Source organism: Xenopus laevis, chromosome 8L (genome assembly GCF_017654675.1).
Source record: "Xenopus laevis strain J_2021 chromosome 8L, Xenopus_laevis_v10.1, whole genome shotgun sequence".
In the NCBI taxonomy this organism is placed as follows: domain Eukaryota; kingdom Metazoa; phylum Chordata; class Amphibia; order Anura; family Pipidae; genus Xenopus; species Xenopus laevis.
This window is the reverse complement of record NC_054385.1, coordinates 89,454,360-89,476,752: the sequence shown is the minus strand read 5'-3', so window position 1 is coordinate 89,476,752 and position 22,393 is coordinate 89,454,360. Positions and strand designations below refer to the sequence as shown.

Below are 22,393 nucleotides of genomic sequence, written 5' to 3'. Positions count from 1 at the left end.
TCATAATGTTGACTAAACACTGCTTCCCCCAACAATTCAGCTCTCTCCATTCCCACTCAATTCATCCTACTTTCTTGCAGGATATGCCCCTTTGTACTTTACATACTGTAGATACATACTTTACATACACATACTTTACATACTGTAGATACATACAAGTAGCCCATTTTTTTAAAAGAAGGGAAACATCTGCTCCAACATCCATTAAAACCAATACGACAAATAAGTGAAAAACAGAGACAACATTTTAGAATTATTCCTACATATTCTTCAGCACTTTACAGATATCCTACATGATCACACTAGTTCCTGGAGGAGTGGGATTAATAATCTACGGTCACCATCATTCACATAGAGCAGTCAATGTTATCAGTAGTGAATTAACTACGGTATGCTGTGAGGAAACCAAACAAAGCACATAGTAATGACGCAGTGTGTAGACAGACCCATATAAACTAAACCTATACTGACCTCACTGCTGTAACTAGATGTATATAGAAATCAGCAGTGCAAATTTAATAAGGGCAGTCCTAATATAGCTCCTTATCTCAACTGCAGCCTGCACAAGAGCAGCAACAACATACATTTTTACGAAATGTAATAGCCAAGTCAAGGTTAGTGAACATATTAGAAAAGCATACCTCTAGAGTGCCTCTTTTGCTTGGGTTCAGAACTAGGAAGCGCTTGAGAAGGTTTTCACAGTCTGTTGACATGTAAAAAGGAATTCTGTATTTCCCCCTTAATACACGTTCCCTTAATTCCTAGAAAAAGAAAACAGATTTGAACTGATTTTCATATACAACACAAATAAAAAGTGTCAAATAAATATATAGTATATTTCAATTACCTAGTACAGTGTTGGTTCCCTCTTTAAAACAGAACAATTTTACTCTTTTTGTGCAGCTATCAAATAAGTTCTGATGGTAAAAAAGTGGTAAATAAACCAAGTAGATGATGGGATGGCAAAAAACAAATCTGCTTGAGAACTTCCCACAGATGTGCTGACTTGGAGGCCATCAAATATCAGATCACAAGGATAAGCCTTTTCACCAGAGTGCACCTAGCTCCGTAGGAGGGCCTAACATTTCTTTGCCACGTCACTAAATGTAACCATTGAGAGCAACCACCAAAACTTAACATTATTGTTCTGCTGCCATGTTTGACCATAAGCAACAAAGTCTGGAGGCTGGGTGTGACACAGACCTGATGAAAGATCAATGGGGACCCAAATGACATTTGCTACATGCACATTAGAATAAAACACATTTTGGAAATAAAAAGTTTTGGGTGATGAACATCTTAGAAGTTCAAATGGTTTCAATTTCAGAGTTGGCTAGATTCTTATATTTTATACAAATTTGCATTTTGTTCTTAGGAGGGTTGGAATACAGAATACAGAATATATTTGAAATGCTTGCGACCTGGGGTTTTACAGATAATGGCTCTTTCTTTAATTTGGTTATCCATTCATTAAGCCTGCTAAAAATCATTTGAACATTAAAGGAAAACTAACACTGTTCCTTCAATGAAACATGTTTTAAAGCCATTAAAATATAATGTACTGTTGCCCAGCACTGGTAAAAAGCATGTTTGCTTTACAAAGCCTACAATAGTTTACAACAACAAGCTGTTGAACAGTCAACTGAGAAAAGGCACAGGAAATTTGCACTTTTTTGGTGTTACGTTTTTTTTTTAAATAAGCCCAAAAGGATTCATGCAGCTTTGTTACCCACAAGTACAAAATACTGCTATTATTACAAGGAAAAAGGACATTGTTTTTCAAAATTAGAATTATTTGTTTAAAACTGACTTTCTGGAAGATCGCCCTCCAGTATTTTAGAGCTTTCTGGATAATGGATTTCCAGATAGCTGTTTCACATTCTTCCAGTTTGACATTTCTATAGTAATTTGGGCGCCATCTATTAACTTATTACAATTGCCAAGTTGCTATATGAATTCTCATTTTGCATCATTTCTTGTAAACTAGCATGCGCTTTTTCTTTGGTGTTCATTACAAAATTTCCTTTACTCAAAGTGATACAAAATACTACTTTCAAAATATTAATGTACATTAAAAGTTACCTATAGGTCATGTTGATCAATTTTCTGTGATAGGTCTGCTTCTGTAAGTGTTACCTGAAGTTCCTAAGACTGACAGTTTTGCCAACCTGACTGTCCATTTACAACCGGTCAGTTTCTAATGGTAACAGTATTATGCTGAGCCCCCTCACTGATTAACTTGGAGGATCAGATAGGTAATTTAAAAGTTTTGCACAAAAACTTATGGTAAAATTATAAACAGCATGCAAAGCCAATTCTATGATCTATGTAAAAAAAATTAAATTTCTGGTGTCTGTATCTTTTGTAATGGCATCTGTTACCCCTGTTGACTACAAAACACTTAATGACTCTAAGCTTTAGAGAAGGTTAAAAAAAGTTTGCTTACAGCTTCTGCTGTCAAGTGATGGCAGGTCAGACTGCCTTGTTAATTTTGTCTCTGCTAGAGGGCGTCCAGACACCTCCATATGACATTAGAATTTTAGGAGGAGTAAAGCAAACTACCAGACCAGCATTTTATTAAAAGATTAAGAATCTCTACATCCCCCCCCATGTTTTTCATCGCAACTGAGCTGAATGTTTAAATTGTTATTGAAATGTTTATATTTGATATCATAATCACTACAATCTCTGCTCCGTGAAAACATGTCAGAATATATCTTGTGATTTTGCTTTATCACCTCAAATAAAAACAAGTTATAAAAAAAAAAAAAAAAAAAAAAAAAAAAGATTAAGAATCTGAAACTTCACATTTGTATAACTTCTAACAACAGGTAAAACCATATGATACATACTGAGCAACAGTAATTCTTTTCTTTTTGCAATCCAGTAATACGGAAGAGGTGTGTAAGCTTTAGAATAGAAACTCACCTTTAAATTTTGTCCATCGAAGGGTAAAGACCCACTTACTAGGGTATACAGAATAACACCAAGACTCCAAACATCTACTTCGGGACCATCATATTTCTTTCCTTGGAAGAGCTCTGGAGCAGCATATGGAGGGCTACCACAAAAAGTGTCCAGTTTGTTGCCAACAGTAAATTCATTGCTAAAGCCAAAATCGGCTATTTTAATGTTCATATCTGCATCCAGTAGAAGATTTTCTGCCTGCAGAGTTCATTGGAAAATTGTAAAGGGACATGATCAGCACATAATATTCTCTGTAAATGTGCATTAAAAATATACAACATTAAAAAGTAAATCTACAGTACAGATTCTCCCGTTTGCACCAGATTGGTCATACGCTAGTCACTATTAGCAGCTTAATTGCCCTAGTATGAGGTCAATGGTAGATGCTCTTGTGAGCAAGGCCCCCATATCCCATTTTTATTCTGTAATCCTTGTATGTTAAATTATTCTAAGATTCTTGTTTGTTGAAAATTAAAGTAAATAGCTGCGTAAGTTGCTGGCGCTAGATCAATAAGTGATAACAGATCATCTGCCCAATTAAGATCTGTGTTGAGATCAGATGTCTACAGGACAGGTTTAAAAACCCATTCATGCAAGGAAAAGGAAGACCTTTTGTTAACTATTTACTAATAAAGTCACCAAACAAGTAAATGTTTAAAATAAACTTATACAAGGAGTTTCCTTTGCTTTTACATTCACTGGCATTCAGTTGATAAAAATAACTTTCTTGCTTACCTTGAGGTCTCTGTGAACAATGTGTTTCTGGTGACAATACTGCACAGCAGACACAATCTAAAAATTAAAAAAAAAAAAAAATATGGTTAGCTGAAGATATGCTTCTGCATTACCTACATTTTATAGGTGAAACATAAATATATATGAATTCAGAGATTTCTCACCATTTCTACAAGAGTTACAAATTCTTTTAAAAATCTTGACATTTATGTAAAAAAAAAAAAAAGTATGAAATTGTACTTTACTAATGCACTGTTAAAAATACTTTAAGATGTTTTTAAGAAGAGATTCCTGTATTAATCCCTATTACATTATTGCAGACTCCGATGTTTATAATTGTTTACATCAGTTCTCACCTGTCGAAATTTAGCTCTTGCTTCTTTTTCCTTCATTCGTCCATGTGCAACCAAGTAGTCAAAAACCTCACCTAAAAAAAACAAGTTAAAGGAACTGTGTGACTCAGAGAACTAAAAAGTTCAAAGTAACTAGTAAAAATAACCAGACATCTAGTAATTTTACATCAGAAGGTTGCTGTGCTGGAAGAGTCCTCAGGGCAGCCATAACATACCTTCTAGTTTCAACCGGAAAAGTATGTTTCCTCCCATTTTTGTTCCACTTCTATGAGTGATAACAGATGCACACAGACGATGCATATCATGTACCCCAAATCCTGAAGCAGCACACAGTCCGTCCACTAAGTCTAAAACTTGGAAGAGGAATGCTGCAAAGGGGGCTCTATGATATGCAGCATATGGCTGTTGGATGTGGGGAAACTAAACAACAGTGCAATTACTTTAATACTAGCTAAGAAAGATAATTCGGGACTTTAATTCACAAAGCTATGTTCTTAATATTTTTAGAAGTCTTATTTTATAAAAACAACCTATCTAGACCCTTATTTTGCTGTGTATAATTTAGCATTTGTTTTATGAAAGAGAACCAACTATTTTCAAATGTGTTGCTGGCATCACATTAAAACTTGGTACATTTTACAGAAAAGAATAACATTTATCAATTCAACACTTGTTACGTTGTCTTTGTGATATTTGCAATTAGTATCTAGGGTGTATAGGGTGATTTGCAAATCTCTTTACATTTTACACAGAGAGACAAGGGGCAGAGGTGGTGGTTTCAATAGTAATAATAAAGCTAAATAATCTGAATGGACACATCTCACATAGCTACATGAATATGTTGTCATAGTAATGGATATACTATGTGTAATCAAAGTATACATGCTACTATGCATTGCCCACTCAAGTGGCTCTTAGTATGTGCTAGTTAGCACAGTAAGACATGAAATGACATTAAAAAAAAAAAAGGTGAATACAACACAAATTCAGAATATCACTCATTTATAGAAAGGGTGTACTCATACAAGTTTCTGATTTACAAATACAAGAATGAATAGAGACCTCTTGGGAATCACATTGGGGTATATTTATCAAAGAGTGATAGAGATCACCTTTAAAAATCCCATAGAAATGAAAGGAGAGAGGCGGTATTTAACTCTAGAGGACTGTGCCAATCTCTAACTTCACTCTTTGATAAATATACCCCATTGACTGGATGTTTTTGAAATAAATACACCTTCTATGGTTAATTGTTCAATGTACAGAACATATTTATTATGTTTTTTGTAATGTAATAGCCATGTTTTATTGTTCTGGACCATGCAGTACATAATCAATAAGGAAGGGTGGAGCTGGTGAGAAGTCACTAACTACCACTCTGTTGCAGAATCTGTCACCTTGCTCTACAGACTTATAGCTACCAGACAAGCCCTGAAACAACGTGGGAAAACCATGCAGCCACATACTAATAGACAAGACTACTTTTAATTTGAAACAGACCAATAATTATTTGCAGTCTCTCTCAAGCAAAGACAAGCATTTCTGTTGTCTTTTTTTCTCCCTGTAACACGGTTGGGATGAAAATGTCCTGCAAAAAGTTCCCGAACAATTCCTTAAGATATGTTGCTGCTACTTTTCTCATGTCATGTTGTAGGGATACGTCATGAGCCTTACAGATAACCTGCAGTGGTCTGATATTATAACAAAATACCAGAACTGTAGAGAAGGGCAGTGACGTAACTAGAGGGGGGCGGGCCCTGGCGCGGGACGCACTGCCGGGCCCCCTGCCCCCTCCGTACACCCGGAGTTTTGGTTACTAGGAGTTGTCTGCAAAAATTTACCAAATTCTAATAAATTTGGATATAATAAAGTAAATCTCTGCTGTATAGTATCTTGTACTTGATACAAACCAGGATATAAATGAATCCTTATTGGAAGTAAAACAAGTCTTTTGGGGTTATTTAATGTTTACATGATTTTCTAGGTATAAAAAGCCAAATTATGGAAAGATCCATAAGAATTAAAATGAATCGGTTAATAGTGCTGCTCCAGCAGAATTCTGCACTGAAATCCATTTCTCAAAAGAGCAAACAGATTTTTTTATATTCAATTTTGAAATCTGACATGGGGCTAGACATATTGTCAATTTCCCAGCTGCCCCAAGTCATGTGACTTGTGCTCTGATAAACTTCAATCACTCTTTACTGCTGTACTGCAAGTTGGAGTGATATCACCCCGTCCCTTTCCCCCTCAGCAGCCAAACAAAAGAACAATGGGAAGGTAACCAGATAACAGCTCCCTAATACAAGATAACAGCTGCCTGGTAGATCTAAGAACAACACTCAATAGTAAAAACCCATGTCCCACTGAGACACATTCAGTTACATTGAGAAGGAAAAACAGCAGCCTGCCAGAAAGCATTTCTCTCCTAAAGTGCAGGCACAAGTCACATGACATGGGGCAGCTGGGAAACTGATAAAATGTCTAGCCCCATGTCAGATTTCAAAATTGAATATTAAAAAAATCTGTTTGCTCTTTTGAGAAATGGATTTCAGTGCAGAATTCTGCTCGAATAGCACTATTAACTGATGCATTTTAAAAAAAAAACATGTTTTCCGATGACAGGATCCCTTTAAGGAGGAGTTGAAGGTACCCTAAACTGAGGAGTTTGTGTCGAAGAATTTATGCAACGAGTCCACAGCACTACTAAATATGGTGACAGAGATTAGATAAAGTAAAGTGTTTTGATACCATCAAATGGGGCCAACTAACCAGGGTTATGTCAGTGAACAACCTTGGCCCTAAATATCTATAAAATAAAAAATATTTTTATACAATATAAAAAATTAATGCCTATAAGTAATTAAACACACCTAAAACAGGCAAAAGGCATGTTTTATTGAACTTGGGCTAAAAAGGGGGTATACAGCCCCTTTATTCACTCTTCTTCTGAAATCAACTTAAAACAGCCCCCTCTTTTTTTTTTTTTTAAACATCTCTTCTGCAGGCCTTTTTGTTCCTTGGCAACTAACTGCCTTATTAGCTATCTGTTTTGCTTGCAACATCCATCTACTGTATATCTAAATGTTTTGATGTTTTAAGAATTTAAATTTGCCAATAAAAAACAAAATTACTGTATATGACGGGTTTTTAAATTTACAAAATAAATACTTACCTCCACTTGCATACTCCATTATCAAATAGAGTGTTTTTTCGGTTTCAATTACTTCAAATAATTTAACTGCAGAGAAAAAAAAAATGTAATTTAAAAAAAAAATTGCAGTTGTGTTCCTTAATACCATCAGTTTCATACAAATTACAGATCTGGAATAGGACACACAATATCTGAATATTCTAAAATGGTAAGGTCACGTCTAGAGGGGCATATTTATAATTCATCAATATTTATTAAAAGGGCACAATCTGAAAAATTGAGTAGGGATTCCCACCGTTACTCTAAATGCTTCTGCTCTCGGACCTTGAAACATGGCTTTCTTTCAACCTTTGGAGTGACTAACATGCAGTCATCATAGGAAGTCCAGCATTGGACAGCCGTCAATCCATAACGATCATCACTTTCGGCATTTAAATTTCATGAAAAAAAATCGGACACATTCTGCTTTTAACAGTGATCACCTGAGAAGCTGACATTTGCAACAGGGCCTCCCCTCAGCTATTCAGTGATTTACAATAACAAAAAGTCTGCCTATAAAGTCAGTGAAAGGCAGAGGAGGTGGGTGATCTGGTTATAAATGACAAGGGATTAGAACAAAAAACAAACTGCAGCTGTTGGTGGAGTACCACAGGGCTGAAAATAACTAACTGCTTCACCCCCAAAATGTTCATATAAATATTCTTAAAATAACTTTTTTTTAGCAAACAATCAAAAAGTTAGAAAACGGATATTTTTAGTTAATGCTGCAGAAGTTAATAGTTGATCTTCACATATCTTGGTAATAATATTGTCTATCTGATAATTAATTACCTATATTTGGATGATTCAAAATCTTCATTATTCTTACTTCCCTGAAAAGCTGAAAGATAATTAAGATTAAAATAAGAAATATCATATACACAAAACAGTGCTTAAAAGCCCTGCCCATTAAGGATTTTACATCAAACATTATATATATATATATATATATATATATATATATATATATATATATATATATATATATATATATATATATATATATATATATATATATATATATATATATATTTTTTTTTTTAAGATAGGCAAACACTATAAATACTTGAGACATGTAGAAAATGAATTTGTAAGTTTAAAAAAAAAAATGCATAGTAAACAAGAATTCTATAAATTTTGAACGTAGGGCTGACAACCAAAGGAATATTTAAACAGCTTGTACTAAATACACAGTTATTCCGTTGGTAGGGCCATAGTTTTGCTCTGTACACTGACCAATAAGTCGACAATGGGAGTTTTGATTACCAGCTACTACTGAAAGGAAGGGTTAGAAAAAATAAACCCTATATTTGTAGGGAAAAAAAAGTAGATTAAAAAAATAAAATAAAGTACAGCAATGCTCACGCAGGGACTTGTCTCTTGTTTAATTAAATCAAATACCTTTTTCCTTTTTAACAAAAGGAACAGGATGTTAATCCAAGGCACTGCTGAGCAAGCAGAAAATGTTACATTATAAACAAGCTTTCTGTAACAAGTCATAGGGGGTGTTCATACTGTATGTAACGAGACACTAAAAAGTTTGTTAAATGGCCTTAGGCACCAGCATGACAAAATCAGCCTGTGGTTAGATGGAGCGGATATTACTTTAGAAAAAGGGTACGAGAAAATACATAAATCAGTTACAATGTGTAATATAAAATGTTTATGTTGAGGTTTTTCACCTTTCAACACTTTTTCAGTTCAGCTGGTTTCTATTTTCTATGTGTGAAATATTTTCTAGTAGGGTAGGACTGCACCGGCGATTTCCGCGCGATCCGACGCACTGTGCAAAAATGCAGGCATCACGTCGGATGCGACCAGAATAAGGTAAGTAATAGCATTGTCGGATGGTGTCGTAGCGTTGATCCGACGCAACACGACTGTTGATGCAGACGCTGCATCTGCATCGACAGTCGTGTTGCGTCGGATCAACGCTACACCATCCAACAATGCTATTACTTACCTTATTCTGGTCGCATCCGATGTGATGCCTGCGTTTTTGCGCAGCGTGTCGGATCGCGTGGAAATCGCCCGTGGCATCCTACCCATATTGAAGTGTAAAGTGTAATTTTCACCTTCTAAAGCAGCTCTGGGAAAGGGCGGTCGCCGACCCTGTAAACTGTTCTAAATTGATACATTTGGTGGATACATTTTTTATCTTTGTCCCTGCCGAGCAGAATCCCTGAGTTTCATTAAAGGCAGCTGTTGAATTGCTGCAAATATTCCAGACATGCTGTGAAAAATGTATCCACTACCAGTAAATGTTGCAAAATTGTAACAGATAAGAGTCTGCACCTGAATTACTGAGCTGCCAGACTGAAACACCAGAGACAGGGACATTAAACTTAGATTTTGGAATAACGGTAAAAAATAAAAAAAGCAATTGAAAAGTCTATTTCTGGAGAACAATCTGAAAACGTGTTAGGAAGATGAACAACCCTTTTAAAATGTCCATGTTTTAAAAAAAATATTTGCATTGCTTTCAAAGAGATACTAAGCTCAATAAATTTATCATAAAAAATGTGGCCACTGTATGACAATGTAATTTTATGTATACTGGTCTGTACACTCAGTATGAAAGCCTGTGTATTACTAAAAATATATGTTACCAAATTGTGGGTCTCCCTGTTGAGGAAGACTGTGGAAAGGGGACACAGCTTGAAAGTAACAAATGGGGTGCGTACAGATCAGCCTATTAAGAGGCTTCTTGAATTTTGAAAGTTGTCACATATTAGTAACCTTCTTATGATCTTGGTGGGATGCCTTTTTGTATAACAAAGTTGCTTATTCAACTCCAGAGCAATACCCAATATCTTTAAATACTTGAATAAATAATTGAATACACCTACTTATAAATAAAGAGCATGTTCAGTGCAAGTATAAAAATACCAAATAATTGTTTTAACCAATTAACATGATTCATTTTAATAACCGTTATCGCAAAGTATGATGTTGCTTATTGGTGCAGTGGCTCAGAAAAATGTTTTGTTCAATGACTTGTTGCATTTCTCCCAGCATTCCACTACAACTTAAAAGTATATGTACTGTTGCCCTAAGTTGGTAAAAGTTGTGTGTTTGCTTCAGAAAGAGTGCTACAATTTATATAAACCAGCTGCTGTGTAGCCACAGGAGCAGCCATTCAAGCTAGAAAAAAGGACAAAAAAGGCACAGGTTACATAGGAGATAACAGATAAGGTCTGTAGAACACCATTGTCTGTATGAACTTTATTAGAGTTCTGAAGTAATCACACAACTTTTACCAATGTAGGACTGTCCATAATACTGTAATTACTTTTTGACGCTGCTGTTCTTTTAAAATGCAAGAACTAGTTATGTATGTAATGTCTATTTCAAAGGGCTTGAAGATCTGTCTGATCTGAAGATTTGTCACATTACTTTACAAATTAAATGCAAATAGATCAGAACAATATTTTAAGCATTGTTCACAATTCAATAAAAACGAAAGCCTGAGAAGAACCCTATCCCCCTTCGTTGGCATGCCTCCCACACTTTGCCTCCAGACACTCCCCCCAAACAGCAGCTGTATCTTTTCCCAGCTACAAAAATCATATATAGAGCAGCAGGGGCTGTTGAGCACATCTAGCTCTACTTTGCCTCCTCTCCTAAGCAATATTCCTACTGGAGCATGCACAATTACAGAAACATCAAAAAATGAAAATGTTTTAAAGGAACGACAATATAATGTACTGGTGAGCTGCACTGTTAAAACTGGTGTGTGCTTCAGAAAGACAACCATAGTTTATATAAATAAGCTGCTGTGCAGCCATAGGGGCAGCCATTCAAGCACAGAACACATAGTACATAGCAGAGAAGTTCTGAAGAATCCTATTGTATACTAAAGTTTCTGTATCTGTTGTATATCCTGTGCTTTTTCTCCTTTTTCAGCTTTCAATGGCTACCCCCATGGCTACACAGCAGCTTGTTTATATAAACTATAGTAGTCTTTCTGAAGCAAACACGCCAGTTTTACCAGTGTAGCACAACAGTACATTATATTTTCATTACTTAAGGATAGTTTAATTTTTTGGGGTTAGTGTTCCTCTAAATCCAATCAAGGACTGGGTTCAACTGAAGATGCTCTGTGTTGGCATTCTGTGTAGCAAAGTGGCAAAAAACAGCACTTGCAAATCCTGCTGTGCTACTGTGGAGCATACTGGGGTTCTACATAGGCATTGGTTCTCCTCTAACATTTTTCCAAGCATATTGAAATGCTGCAAACAATCATCATCATCAAAAGCAATGTAGTTCAATAACAATAGTTCTTTTAATCTGTGCTTACAAATAAACCCTGTTTTTTATCCATAGCAACTCCTATACAGACTATTGCCCTCCATTACTCTGTATAATTCTATGCAACTCCAACTTAACTGTTCACAATAAAATATAAAGTATATAATTTGCTCCTTGCTAAATAGTGAAAAATGTCTGGTCATCTGGAAACATTTTTAGGGTACACTGGGAGCAGTTGTTATTGGGCCACGGCATAAACAATGAGGCATTAAAAATTAGTAAAGTGACACATTTTAGGTACCACCCACTGCATCAGCCATGAAAAACAAAAACAACCCCTATTCAGGCATCCTCAGCTTGGCCAAACGCAGTAAAGTTTCCAATTTTTCCTGAATTGATCTTTTTAATATTTCCACATCATACATGCTACTGTAACTGTAAGGGGATTTAAACCACTATAATCATTGATGTAAACATTGTACAGACTTTACAATGTTTTCTGTTTTTAGCAGTTTAAGATTAGACGGTTTTTCACTGCTAATACCAAGCTTTTTGCAGATCTCTGAAAGTCAGAAAACTGGTTGCAAGTATTGCAATTTCATTATATTAGTGGTGTAAAAATTGCGAATATCTTGAAATCTGGAAAAAAAACTATGTAAATTGCAAAAGAGCTTAGAAGCGTACTCCGACCATTTTTAAATACATTTGTTTTAAGGGTTTACATTTCATTTTAAAAAATCCATTATATTAAATAAATAACAGCAAACTTTAAGGACATGCCGGATATCTCGACTAATTATAAACAAAGAACAAGAGTCTGGTCTTACCTTTTGTAGACTAGTGGGGTTTAACTGAGTTTTGTCAATAATCTTTATTGCCACCTACAGAAAAAGATTAGGATATTCTATGTTAAAATATGCTGTCCAATTTTGACCCAAACATAAAATACAAAGCGACGAAACAATAAACTTTGTGTTTAATGGCAATGATAGATAACTGTGGTACTATTGTGGCTTGTAATTGACAAAAATGAATGTTATGGGGCAGGGTTTAACTAAAAAAAAGTTTCAAATATTTGGTTGAGGCATCACACTTTTTTTTTGTTTCTTAAACTGCAAAGCTTACTCTTTGATAAATCTCCTTTACACAATAATTTCTGTGACCTTATTAATTGTGGCCATATTTACATTATCACTGTTAAAAAGGCCCTATTTCTAAGTTATACATGGTCAAGCGAGGCTGGACCACCGCACAAAGGTTTTATTCCATATTGCTGCTTTAATAAGTGGAATAAGATAGCTGTGTGCAGGATGGCTGTCTGCACATTATATTTGGTTGTTGCTGGTAGCCCGACCTACCCTTGGTGATTTGTAACTTTTATACTGATTGGAAGCATACAGGACACCACAAAGCAAGAGCTAGGAATTATAAAAAGCTGCAGATTTTGGAAAATGTCATACCTCTCTGCCTGTAAGGATGTGCCGAGCAAGTTTAACTTTCGCAAAGTTTCCTTTGCCTATTGTTTTAAGAAGTCGATAATTCCCAATATGTGGTTGTTCATCAGCACATGATGCAATTGAATTTCTAGCGCGTGCTCCCTGACGCCCAGAGCGGGTGGGTACATCTTGCCGTCCATCTCCATGAGAAGTGTGCTATATTACAAGAAAGAATGGAAGACGTATTAAACACCTGTGCAAAGCCCAAACAACAAGACATCAATAGATATTTATGGTGTCTGCACTGAAACACAAGACTACACTATTTACCACTGGCTTGTAAGAAGGAAATAGTAAAGTCGCAAAGAATAATCACTGCTACCAAGTGTTCATACAATTTTATCAAATACAAAATGTATTTAAATCAGACAAGAACAAGCTATTTGTGGTTTTTAACCTTCACCCACACAACTATGTTTTGGGGATAACAAAGATGAATACTCTTTGAGACTACCTTCTGGTAGTGATGCCACAATTTGCTAAAAGAACTAGGAGGCATTGCTTACAGTCAGTTATGCCATGGAGTTCTTTGACACTCCAGGGATGAAAAATGTAGTTATACATGACAACAAGTACCATCATTAGTTAGATCCCTGAATAAAACAGGTTTGCAGTTAAATATGGCATTTAATTTACAGAGATAAAGGATATGAAGCTGAAAATATATATGGTTGCATAACAATCCTCTCTCATTTAACTCTCATTGCTTTGGGTTACGTTACAAGTGACTACTTTAATTCATTGGGGCCTATTACCAAACTGTTTGCATAACCCTCATTGAATGAGTTGGCCATCAGCATCAACCCTTTTCGAATTACAAATGGAGGTTAACTCAAAATCCTGAAAGCCTCTGTACGAAGCCATCATCAGACGTCGTTTTAAGAAAAACAAAAACTCATCATGTCTGGAAGCACTATGACTATCATATTCCATTATCTATGTTTTAAAGAGAATCATGCTGCTGATGAAAATGGCGAAATCATCCTTTTTACGGATATCATTGCTCCAGAGTGCCTTAAGTGAAATGAGATCTCAATACAAAAGCATATGAAACACACAAGATAAATGATTTGCAGCGCTCCAAATACCTTGTGCAACAGTAACTGGATGTCTGTTGCTGCCTGCAGCAGAATTTAAATTACTAGCAGCTTTGTCCCTGTCGTGGTCTGACTGTTCCAAAACATGAGTCAAATGTGTTATAAGCAATGGATCTGCTTTTTTTCCTCTCTTAACAAATCTCCCAAACATTATAAGCAAACCGTCATCTTTCCACAAAGAGAGAAGTTTTCCAGTAGAGTTCAACAACTACCCCCATTATTATTGCATCTGCAGTATGATATTAGTAAATTTGCCAGTCCCAAAAGCAACTATCAACAGGTTTGCTGAAAGGAATCTTTTTCTGGTCGTGTAATAAAGCAGCAGCCCCTGACTACAATGCATACAGCCTCAGGTTGAAAGCAAAGCCATCTCAGATTTACCATTTTACTGAAATGACTGCTTGTCTTAAGCAAATTGAAATCTAGAAAGAAGTATTGGAAAAGCAAAATATAATGCAGACTGATGGAAGAGAAAGGTTTTCACAGGACCACAACATGTCAGGTACATGATGAGTGTAATGAAAGTGTGTCCACAAAAGTTTGAGGTTAAAGCAAAAAACATTGATAGGATCTCAGTACACCTCCTAAAGCAGTAGGACCCACAAAATCCATTGGGCTTTCTGGCTTTTGCAGAAGTTTTTTTGTGGGCTGACGATGTATTTATATATGATATGTTGTGATTCTATCAACCTTGAGCATTTTTGATGGTTGTTATAAACAGCACTTCCCTATGTAAGGATATCCATGTTTACCTGCTACCACATCACCAATGGGGATCCCAATGATGAGTTTCTGGAGTTGCTTCAGGAATGTCTATAAATTCCTGTTAGATGCACGGGTACCCTTTATCACTTGTGAGCACCCACTTTGCCCACATGTGGTTTACCAACACACACAACTTAGGTGTTTATGTTGCATTTGGGCTTCTGAGGGCCTGGAGAAGTATATTTTATATTGGCCTTTCTTGTGCTTCTTCAGTGATGTTATGTGAATAGTGGATTTCAGAGAATGAGCTACCTTGGAAGCAGGACTATGACATCTTCCTTGTGTTTTGCGCTTGCTCTAAGGGACTACTTTTTCAATCTCTTGATAAAAAGAGTATAATACTCCTTTATATATGACATTACTCATGAGAAGTACATGCCAGATGAAGACTAGCCCCCAAGGTAGGAATGATCTAGACCGATTATAAGAATATATTAACATTTCCTATTCGTTTTTATTTCTACAAGAGGACATTCCTATACAAATTACCCTGCAGAGTAGATTTGAAACTGAAATTATGATTGGCTGCTGTATGATTACTGCATTCCATGCTGTTAAGGATACTACAAATTGAAAGCTACAGATTCACTCATGTGACTGGATCACAAACAGTGGGCTATGCGTATATAAGTGAATATACTTCATGCTTTTGCTTAGTTTCTGCCAAATATGAAATGGAGTCATGCGTATCTGTTCTCATATTAATTGCATAATAAACCTTTAGGTTATTAATGCCTTCTGGTTTTGTCTCCTATGCACCCGAGTTATAGGGTAGGGGCTGCTTGTTTTCATTGCGGAAACACAATGTTTGTATACAGTCTTTATGTGAAATTTTATAAAACATCTTTATTTAATTGATAAAGACAAACAAGCATTCTTCCATTTACTTAAATAATTGTCTATAGTTAAAAAAATAGGTAAAAGTGCTGCATTCACCGATGGGAAACGGCGCTTTCCCATTCATTAAAAAAATGCAAATTCCAAAGGCTCTCTGTGTAGAACAACAAAAACCATTACCTGTTGCTAAACATTTTTAGAAAGCGTGGAATGTAAACTTTGCAGTCAACTCTATACTTACAAATAAGAGGATTTCATTTTTGACAGCCTGAACTTTATTTACCGAAAACCAAATTCACTGTTGCAAATTCAACAACACGAGTGACTTTCAAATGTCACTGTTTGGAATGTCATTAAAGGGGAACTACTACAAATATGTAAATTTAATACAAGTTTAGTCTCATGGCAATAACAAACCATCCAAATATAATCAATTATTAACGGTTTCTGAAATAATCAAGTTATACCCCTTAGGCCTAACAATCGGTGGAGGGGGACCCCTAGGCCTAGAATATGTATTAGAGCTCAGACTTTTAAAATAATAGACTCCGACATAAATCCTTCATGTAGGGAGAGATAGGATTTGAGCCAGGCAGTTATCTGAAAGTGTTAATTCTTATATATTTTCTAGGTAATGTGAGTCTCCCCTCCCACTGATTGTTTTGGGGATTTGACCTGCCAACTTAAATTGACAAATTATTATATTTACAAAGGTTCTTATATCTCAAAGATGAAGGTGACACTGTTTTTTTCATTTTCATTCTCAGTTCCCCTTTAAGTCTTCACATAATAAACATATTTGTTGTGGCAGAAGAGCTTCATCTAGCTTCCATGACTTCCGTTCTTTTATAGCTTTCCTCTACAGCGGGCTCTCATTGACTGCTAGTCTGTCTGAAGCACATGCTGTGAAACAAAGCAGGGTGGGGGAGAACATTATTAAACCCGTGCTTACTTTAGACTGCATGAAGCATAACCGACATTGTCATCTGCATTGCTCTACCCACAAAACATTTTTTGCATTTCCTGTCAGCTCTTGTGAAATACAGGACATTAGCAACTAGAGATCTCTGTAAAGCACCCACACCAGAAAAAAGCAATCTTACTAGTCATATTACTCTAGCAGTACTGTACATGCCATTATAGGCATATTTATAAATGGGAGAAGAAAACCAATCTCCCCTGAGTTCTCCAAAACACAAGTCTGATTAAAGGGGCAGTGCACAGTTAAATGAACTAGTAGGATTTATTTTTCAGTTCGCTTTTACTTCAGCCGCTGTCCCATTTGGTATTTCAGTCGCTATCTGGTTGCTAGTATCTTATTTATCCAAGCAACAAGGCCATGGTTTGAATGACTGGAATATGAAATGACAATGTTAATTAACAAAGTGCCACTCCAGGAGTGTATGTGTGTTTCCGTCACGTCAAGTAAACCAGTTCAAGTACAAAGGATTATAACAATGGCTTCTGAAACTTAACTTTTATTAAATATTTCTATTAAAAGCCAAAGAGCACCTCACTTTTAAATCAAACTGCGGTTACTGAAGTTCAACCTTCCATGCAGTGTGAGAAATTGCACTTAAAAGCATTTTAGAATTGCATTTGGTAGACTTTAGGTTAGTGTGGCTGTCTCCTTGACACACAGTGTGCATGGACACAAACTATACTAGTTTTCAGAACCACTACTCAAGGCCGCCACCCTTCTGCATTCCCCACTTTGGCAACTTCTACCTGCCTACATAGGGAGCGGATTAATGTTAGCCACATCACCGCATGACAGTTTATGTCCTACAATTATGGGAGGAGAGGTAGGCAAATGTAACTTCCTTATTTTGATATGTGTACTCAGTAAAACCAAGGAGATGGATCAAGTGTTAAATGGAGGTACTCATGTCACGGCTGTGCTGTCTAGCTAAACAAACTATAGCAAATTTTAATTAAAATGCGCAGATTTATTTCAACAAACGTTCTATGCATTTTGCTTACACTGAATACAATAGCATACTGACCCCTTTAAGAATTAATTGGGGGGGGAGCAAATGCATATAGTAATGTAATATTCTCCATCTGCATTATAGCCAAGTTGTACTAACAATACACAGAGTATAGTACTAAACTAAATTTGTACAAAACAGACTGCAAGCACCAATGTTATATATGTACATACACATCAGCTAAAGAAAAGCCACAAACTAAAAGCTGCAGTTTGAAGAAAACATAATTCTAAGCAACTTTCCAATACACATTTATTAAAAAATGTCAGTACTTTTCAAGTTTTGTAAAAACGTTGCAATTGAAAGCAGCATTTGCTTAACTTCTGCTTGCTTCTTTTTAAACAATGTTGCAAAAGTATTGGTTCCCCAGCAAAGTCAGGTCTGTCAATCACCAGTGTGATGCTCCCCAATTGGCTCCAGACAACCATGTGGACAAAATCCTGCTCCCTGGCAACGGAGCCTCCTCAGAACATTTCCAATAAACGATTATCTTAGCTCGTGTAATCGTGATTAATAAAAGTTACTTTATTTTGTATATTTTATTAATAGCATGCCAGGTATGGCTTAGTGCATAAAGTCACTACCGACGCGTTTCGTGCCCCATGGCACACTTAGGGTTTATATTTTTCCTCTATTAATAACATTGGGATCAACCCTCATTTGTACCGGCTAGGCCGGTAAAATACCGACCAGGTGGCAACCCTAGGCACGATGGGGCATGAAACGCGTCAGTAGCAACTTTATGCACTGAGCCATAGCGGACATTCTATTAAAATATATGAAATAAAGTAATTTTATCCATCACGATTACACGAGTCAAGATAATAGTTTATTGGAAATGTTCTGTTAATCAGCTGCTTGTCTTACATTGTATCAACAGTCTTAAACATAAGGATAGAAAACGACAAACACCGATTTCAACAGCAATACATATACAAATAAATTAAAAACCATAGAAAATTTGTAATGAATGTATACTGCAAAATTGCTTAGAATAATATTTTCTTTTAGTAGGCAAATTTTTATTTTGGGGTTGACTTGCCCTTTAAGTACTTTAAATCTTTACAGCTGCCAAAAAATCAAAGCACAATATTGAGAAATAATCAACACAAACCTTTAGACTAGTCTTTTTACACAATTCAGTTGTAAACTCCCAATGACCTACTGATGCAAGAAGACTACCCACCAAAAAGGAGCCTTCTTTTCTAAATTTACATTGAGGCATTACAAACAGGTCAGATAACAGATAATGAATTCTCATGAAGGCAAAAGTGATTCAAAGCAAGGAAATGTTTCCAAAACATGCAGAATACCACTACGCCAACAAAGCAATCAACATTTGTCTTGAAATTATGCCATTAAGATTAAGGATTCAAGGACATTTAAGGTTTCAGATTAAAGAGCAACCAAAACCCTACTGCATGTTTTAATTAAGGCACAGTGTTACTGTACCATTCCCCATGGACAGCAGGCCCTGTGCAGCTTATGTTTCAGTCATTTTGAGTACCTCTGGTGAAACCAGAAACAGAAGTGCAGTGCATTGTCACAGGGTGCAAGATTCAGATGCACATGCATTGGCACATGACATTTTGTTACTTGGAAAATACTGGGTTTTAATTGCAGTGAAGCCACGTGAGTAGGCTCGACCAAATACTGCCTCAAATTTGTGTAAATGCCTTTCATGGCTCACAGCATACACAGTGCAAAGGATACTCAATACTTTTCATTGCTGTCAACAGAAACAGGTACATGCCAGCTTCTTGCCTATTTTTTTGTTAGTCAATACTGAGAGAGTGGAAGCAACCACAAGGTCTTGTCCATAAGCATTAGACAGAATGATCGAGTATAACACTAGATTTCACTGAACATACATACAGCCTTAGCCATTAAGCATGGATGCTTTAGGTTGCATGTAGAGATTGACTTTGATGGGCAATTTGTGCAGTTTTCTGATATAACAGTAATTACCATTAGAAATGTATATATAGCATTGAAAGTCAACAGACCAGTGGTGGGGGCACTGTAATGCACTGCACGTTTGAGTGCCCTAATATACAGTACTTATATTTGTGCCTATATAAAAACATGCAAAACATGTACAAGAAAGCTACAAACTAACACAACACTTAATAATAGAACGCAAATGGCCATATTTGACATATTAATTGGCTGGGTCTTCCCCGTGCTAAAGAGCCCACAAATAATAAAGCCCAGATGTTTGACTTAAAAATCTACTATAATGATCACATTCCACACATGGGAATATCCATAGCAATGAGCTAACTAAACTGGAACACATTAAAAATAAAAAAAAATATTTAAAAATCAACAAATCACACTGGTGCAGTAACCAATAAAACACCTTAATCTGGTCAGCCCTGAGACATGACATTTTATATACATTATTCTTACAAAAGGGATGTCCAATGATTGCCCTCCATCTGCTCTTTATTTTAATTTACTGCCTCCTGAGTGCTGCTTCCCACCCCCTCCAATAATGACACAAAAGGCAAGGGCATTCAGTTTTGTTGCTTCAGGCTGTATCACTGGGGAAAAAAGGCAACACAACATTAGCAACTACCTCCAATCCCTTCTCATTTTAGATAGCAGTGCTTATTTCTCATTACCAACTGTATTCAATCGCAGTTGCTCCTGGAGTACAATACTATCCCCCAACAGCCTGTTCCTTTTCAGAGACACAAAAACCTACTAAAATCAAGTTACTCAGTAGCTCCTAAACTGTATGGCTGGGCTGGGGGGCTGAAAGTAAAGCTGGCCATAGACGCAAAGATCCGATCGTTCGAATCGTCAAACGATTGGTCTTCCCCATCTCCCGACCTGCCACTAACCATTCGGATCAAATAAAGTAGAAAAGAACAGATCAGCCAATGTTCTGCCACAGTAATCGTACAAAAGTTATGTCCGACAAAGCTGGAGACAGTCTCCCACTGAAAATCGTATGATCGGCAATGCATGCAGAGATATTATCGGCAGCCGACAGAAATCTTTTAACTAAACGACCGATCTCCGCCAGATGAAAAATGTCGGGACTCTCCACACACTGTCCGAAAATCGTAGAAATCGGGGATTCGTACGATCGGATTTTTGCGTCTATGGACAGCTTATGTATGACTGATAATTGGGAATGAAAACGTTACTGCCCTACGTATTCCTGAGAATGTGACTGAATGGGGGATGGAGTGATATTCACTTTGGTTATTAAAGATGAATTTAACCCTTAATTTAAAAAAAAAAAACCCTACCCCCAAGCCTGCATAGACCCCCCTCCCCATGGAATTTGCCTTAGTGAAGGAATACCTGAAGATTACCTAAGTGCCGGAAGATGATGCCCGTGAAATCTGATGCCCTGAATGTGCACTGAGGGGTAAGTAAAGAGTTAGGGCATTTACCAGGGGTAGCAGCTAGGCTGGGGGAGCAGGGGTGGGGTCTATGTAGGGTAGGGGCAGTAGGGTTTTTTTTTTTCAATAAGAGTTTAGTTCTTCTTTAAGGGAACCCCAAACAAATATTTCATCTCAAAGTGAAAAAAATCTGAAAAGAACTAGATGAGTTTCTGACAGGCTCTGTTCATGTCTCTGGTGAAAAAGGCTTCTTTCCCAGGGTGCATGATGGTAGTGTAAGTGTCCTGCTGAGAGAACAAGCAACACATCCCAATGCTACTCAGGCTGAAGGCACACTTACGTTCTCCGTGTCCCGTTCATTCACTGTGGGGAGTGGGGTTCGCGTGGACATGGTCCCCTCGTGCAAGAACCCTATTAGTCACAGAGGAAGAGGGCAGGATCTAGATGCAGGCCGGATCTAGCGGCTGGGGCGATAGCCAATCCTTATATGGGATATTAAGAGTTCGTATTCCAGTCTCATTTACCACTGCAAAGCCCCACAGCAGCCCGCTTGCTTCATTATAAACAGATAGCTTATGGTTCCTTCTGGGGGGTAGCAAAGGGCTCAAATAACGGTCTCCATTCTCTAAATAAAGTGCAAACATGTAACCAAAAAGAAACGAGCAGAGGGCTACGAAAGATGCGTACAGCAGCGCGGCAACGGACGCTGAAAGACAAGAGCCACCGATCAGCCCGTCACACAGGCCCCGAGTGGGAAGAGATGTCACCGGGGCGAGGCTCACAGACGAGAGACGCTTCACTTTCTCCGCCTGTGCCGCTCCCGTGGCCCGCAGCTACCGTTAGAGATTGTGGCCGGCGACTTGGCAGGACTCCGTTTAGCATCTGGGAGGTTTTGAGGTGTCTTTTCACCCCCTCTCGCTCACCAATAGCGCTCTACCCCCTCCGTAATGCTCCTACACCATCCAAGATGGCCGACCCGCTTCCTCCGGACGGATCCTAATAGCCTAGCCCCTCCAGCCGCCGGACATGACGTCATCACAGCCAGTGGGTCTGATTGGGGCGGAGAGAAAGCAGGCAGTGGTTGTTGTTGCTAAGGGCGATTTGAACTCCGGATACGAGTTGATTCTTTGCCGGGGCTTCTGTAATTCGCAGCAGGGCAGGTACATAAGCGCTGATAAGGCCTTTACTTTAACTCATTTGGGTATTGCTCTGGGGTAGTTCTTTTAAAGGACCAGTAACATAAAAAATGTAATTGTTTTAAAGTAATAAAAATGTAATGCAGTGTTGCCCTGCACTAGTAAAACTGCTGTGTTTGCTTCAGAAACACTACTATTGTTTATATAAATAAG

General features: G+C 37.1%; 1 protein-coding gene across 10 annotated transcripts in view; it reads right to left on the bottom strand.

Annotated features, from left to right (window-relative positions):
- The window catches only part of mark3.L (microtubule affinity regulating kinase 3 L homeolog), a 46,131-nt gene extending 24,059 nt beyond the window's left edge, over positions 1 to 22,072 (bottom strand). For 3 of the 10 annotated variants that reach the window (XM_041571969.1, XM_041571970.1, XM_041571977.1), the window contains exons 1-9: positions 21,385 to 22,072; positions 12,960 to 13,151; positions 12,327 to 12,380; positions 8,041 to 8,089; positions 7,231 to 7,296; positions 4,059 to 4,129; positions 3,703 to 3,759; positions 2,929 to 3,165; positions 642 to 761 (exon numbers count right to left, since the gene is read on the bottom strand). In XM_041571969.1, coding sequence (XP_041427903.1) covers positions 642 to 761; positions 2,929 to 3,165; positions 3,703 to 3,759; positions 4,059 to 4,129; positions 7,231 to 7,296; positions 8,041 to 8,089; positions 12,327 to 12,380; positions 12,960 to 13,151; positions 21,385 to 21,435 — 897 coding nt within the window. In that variant the 5' untranslated portion in view covers positions 21,436 to 22,072. 10 annotated transcript variants of the gene reach the window in all.
- Between the last annotated feature and the right edge of the window lie 321 nt (positions 22,073 to 22,393).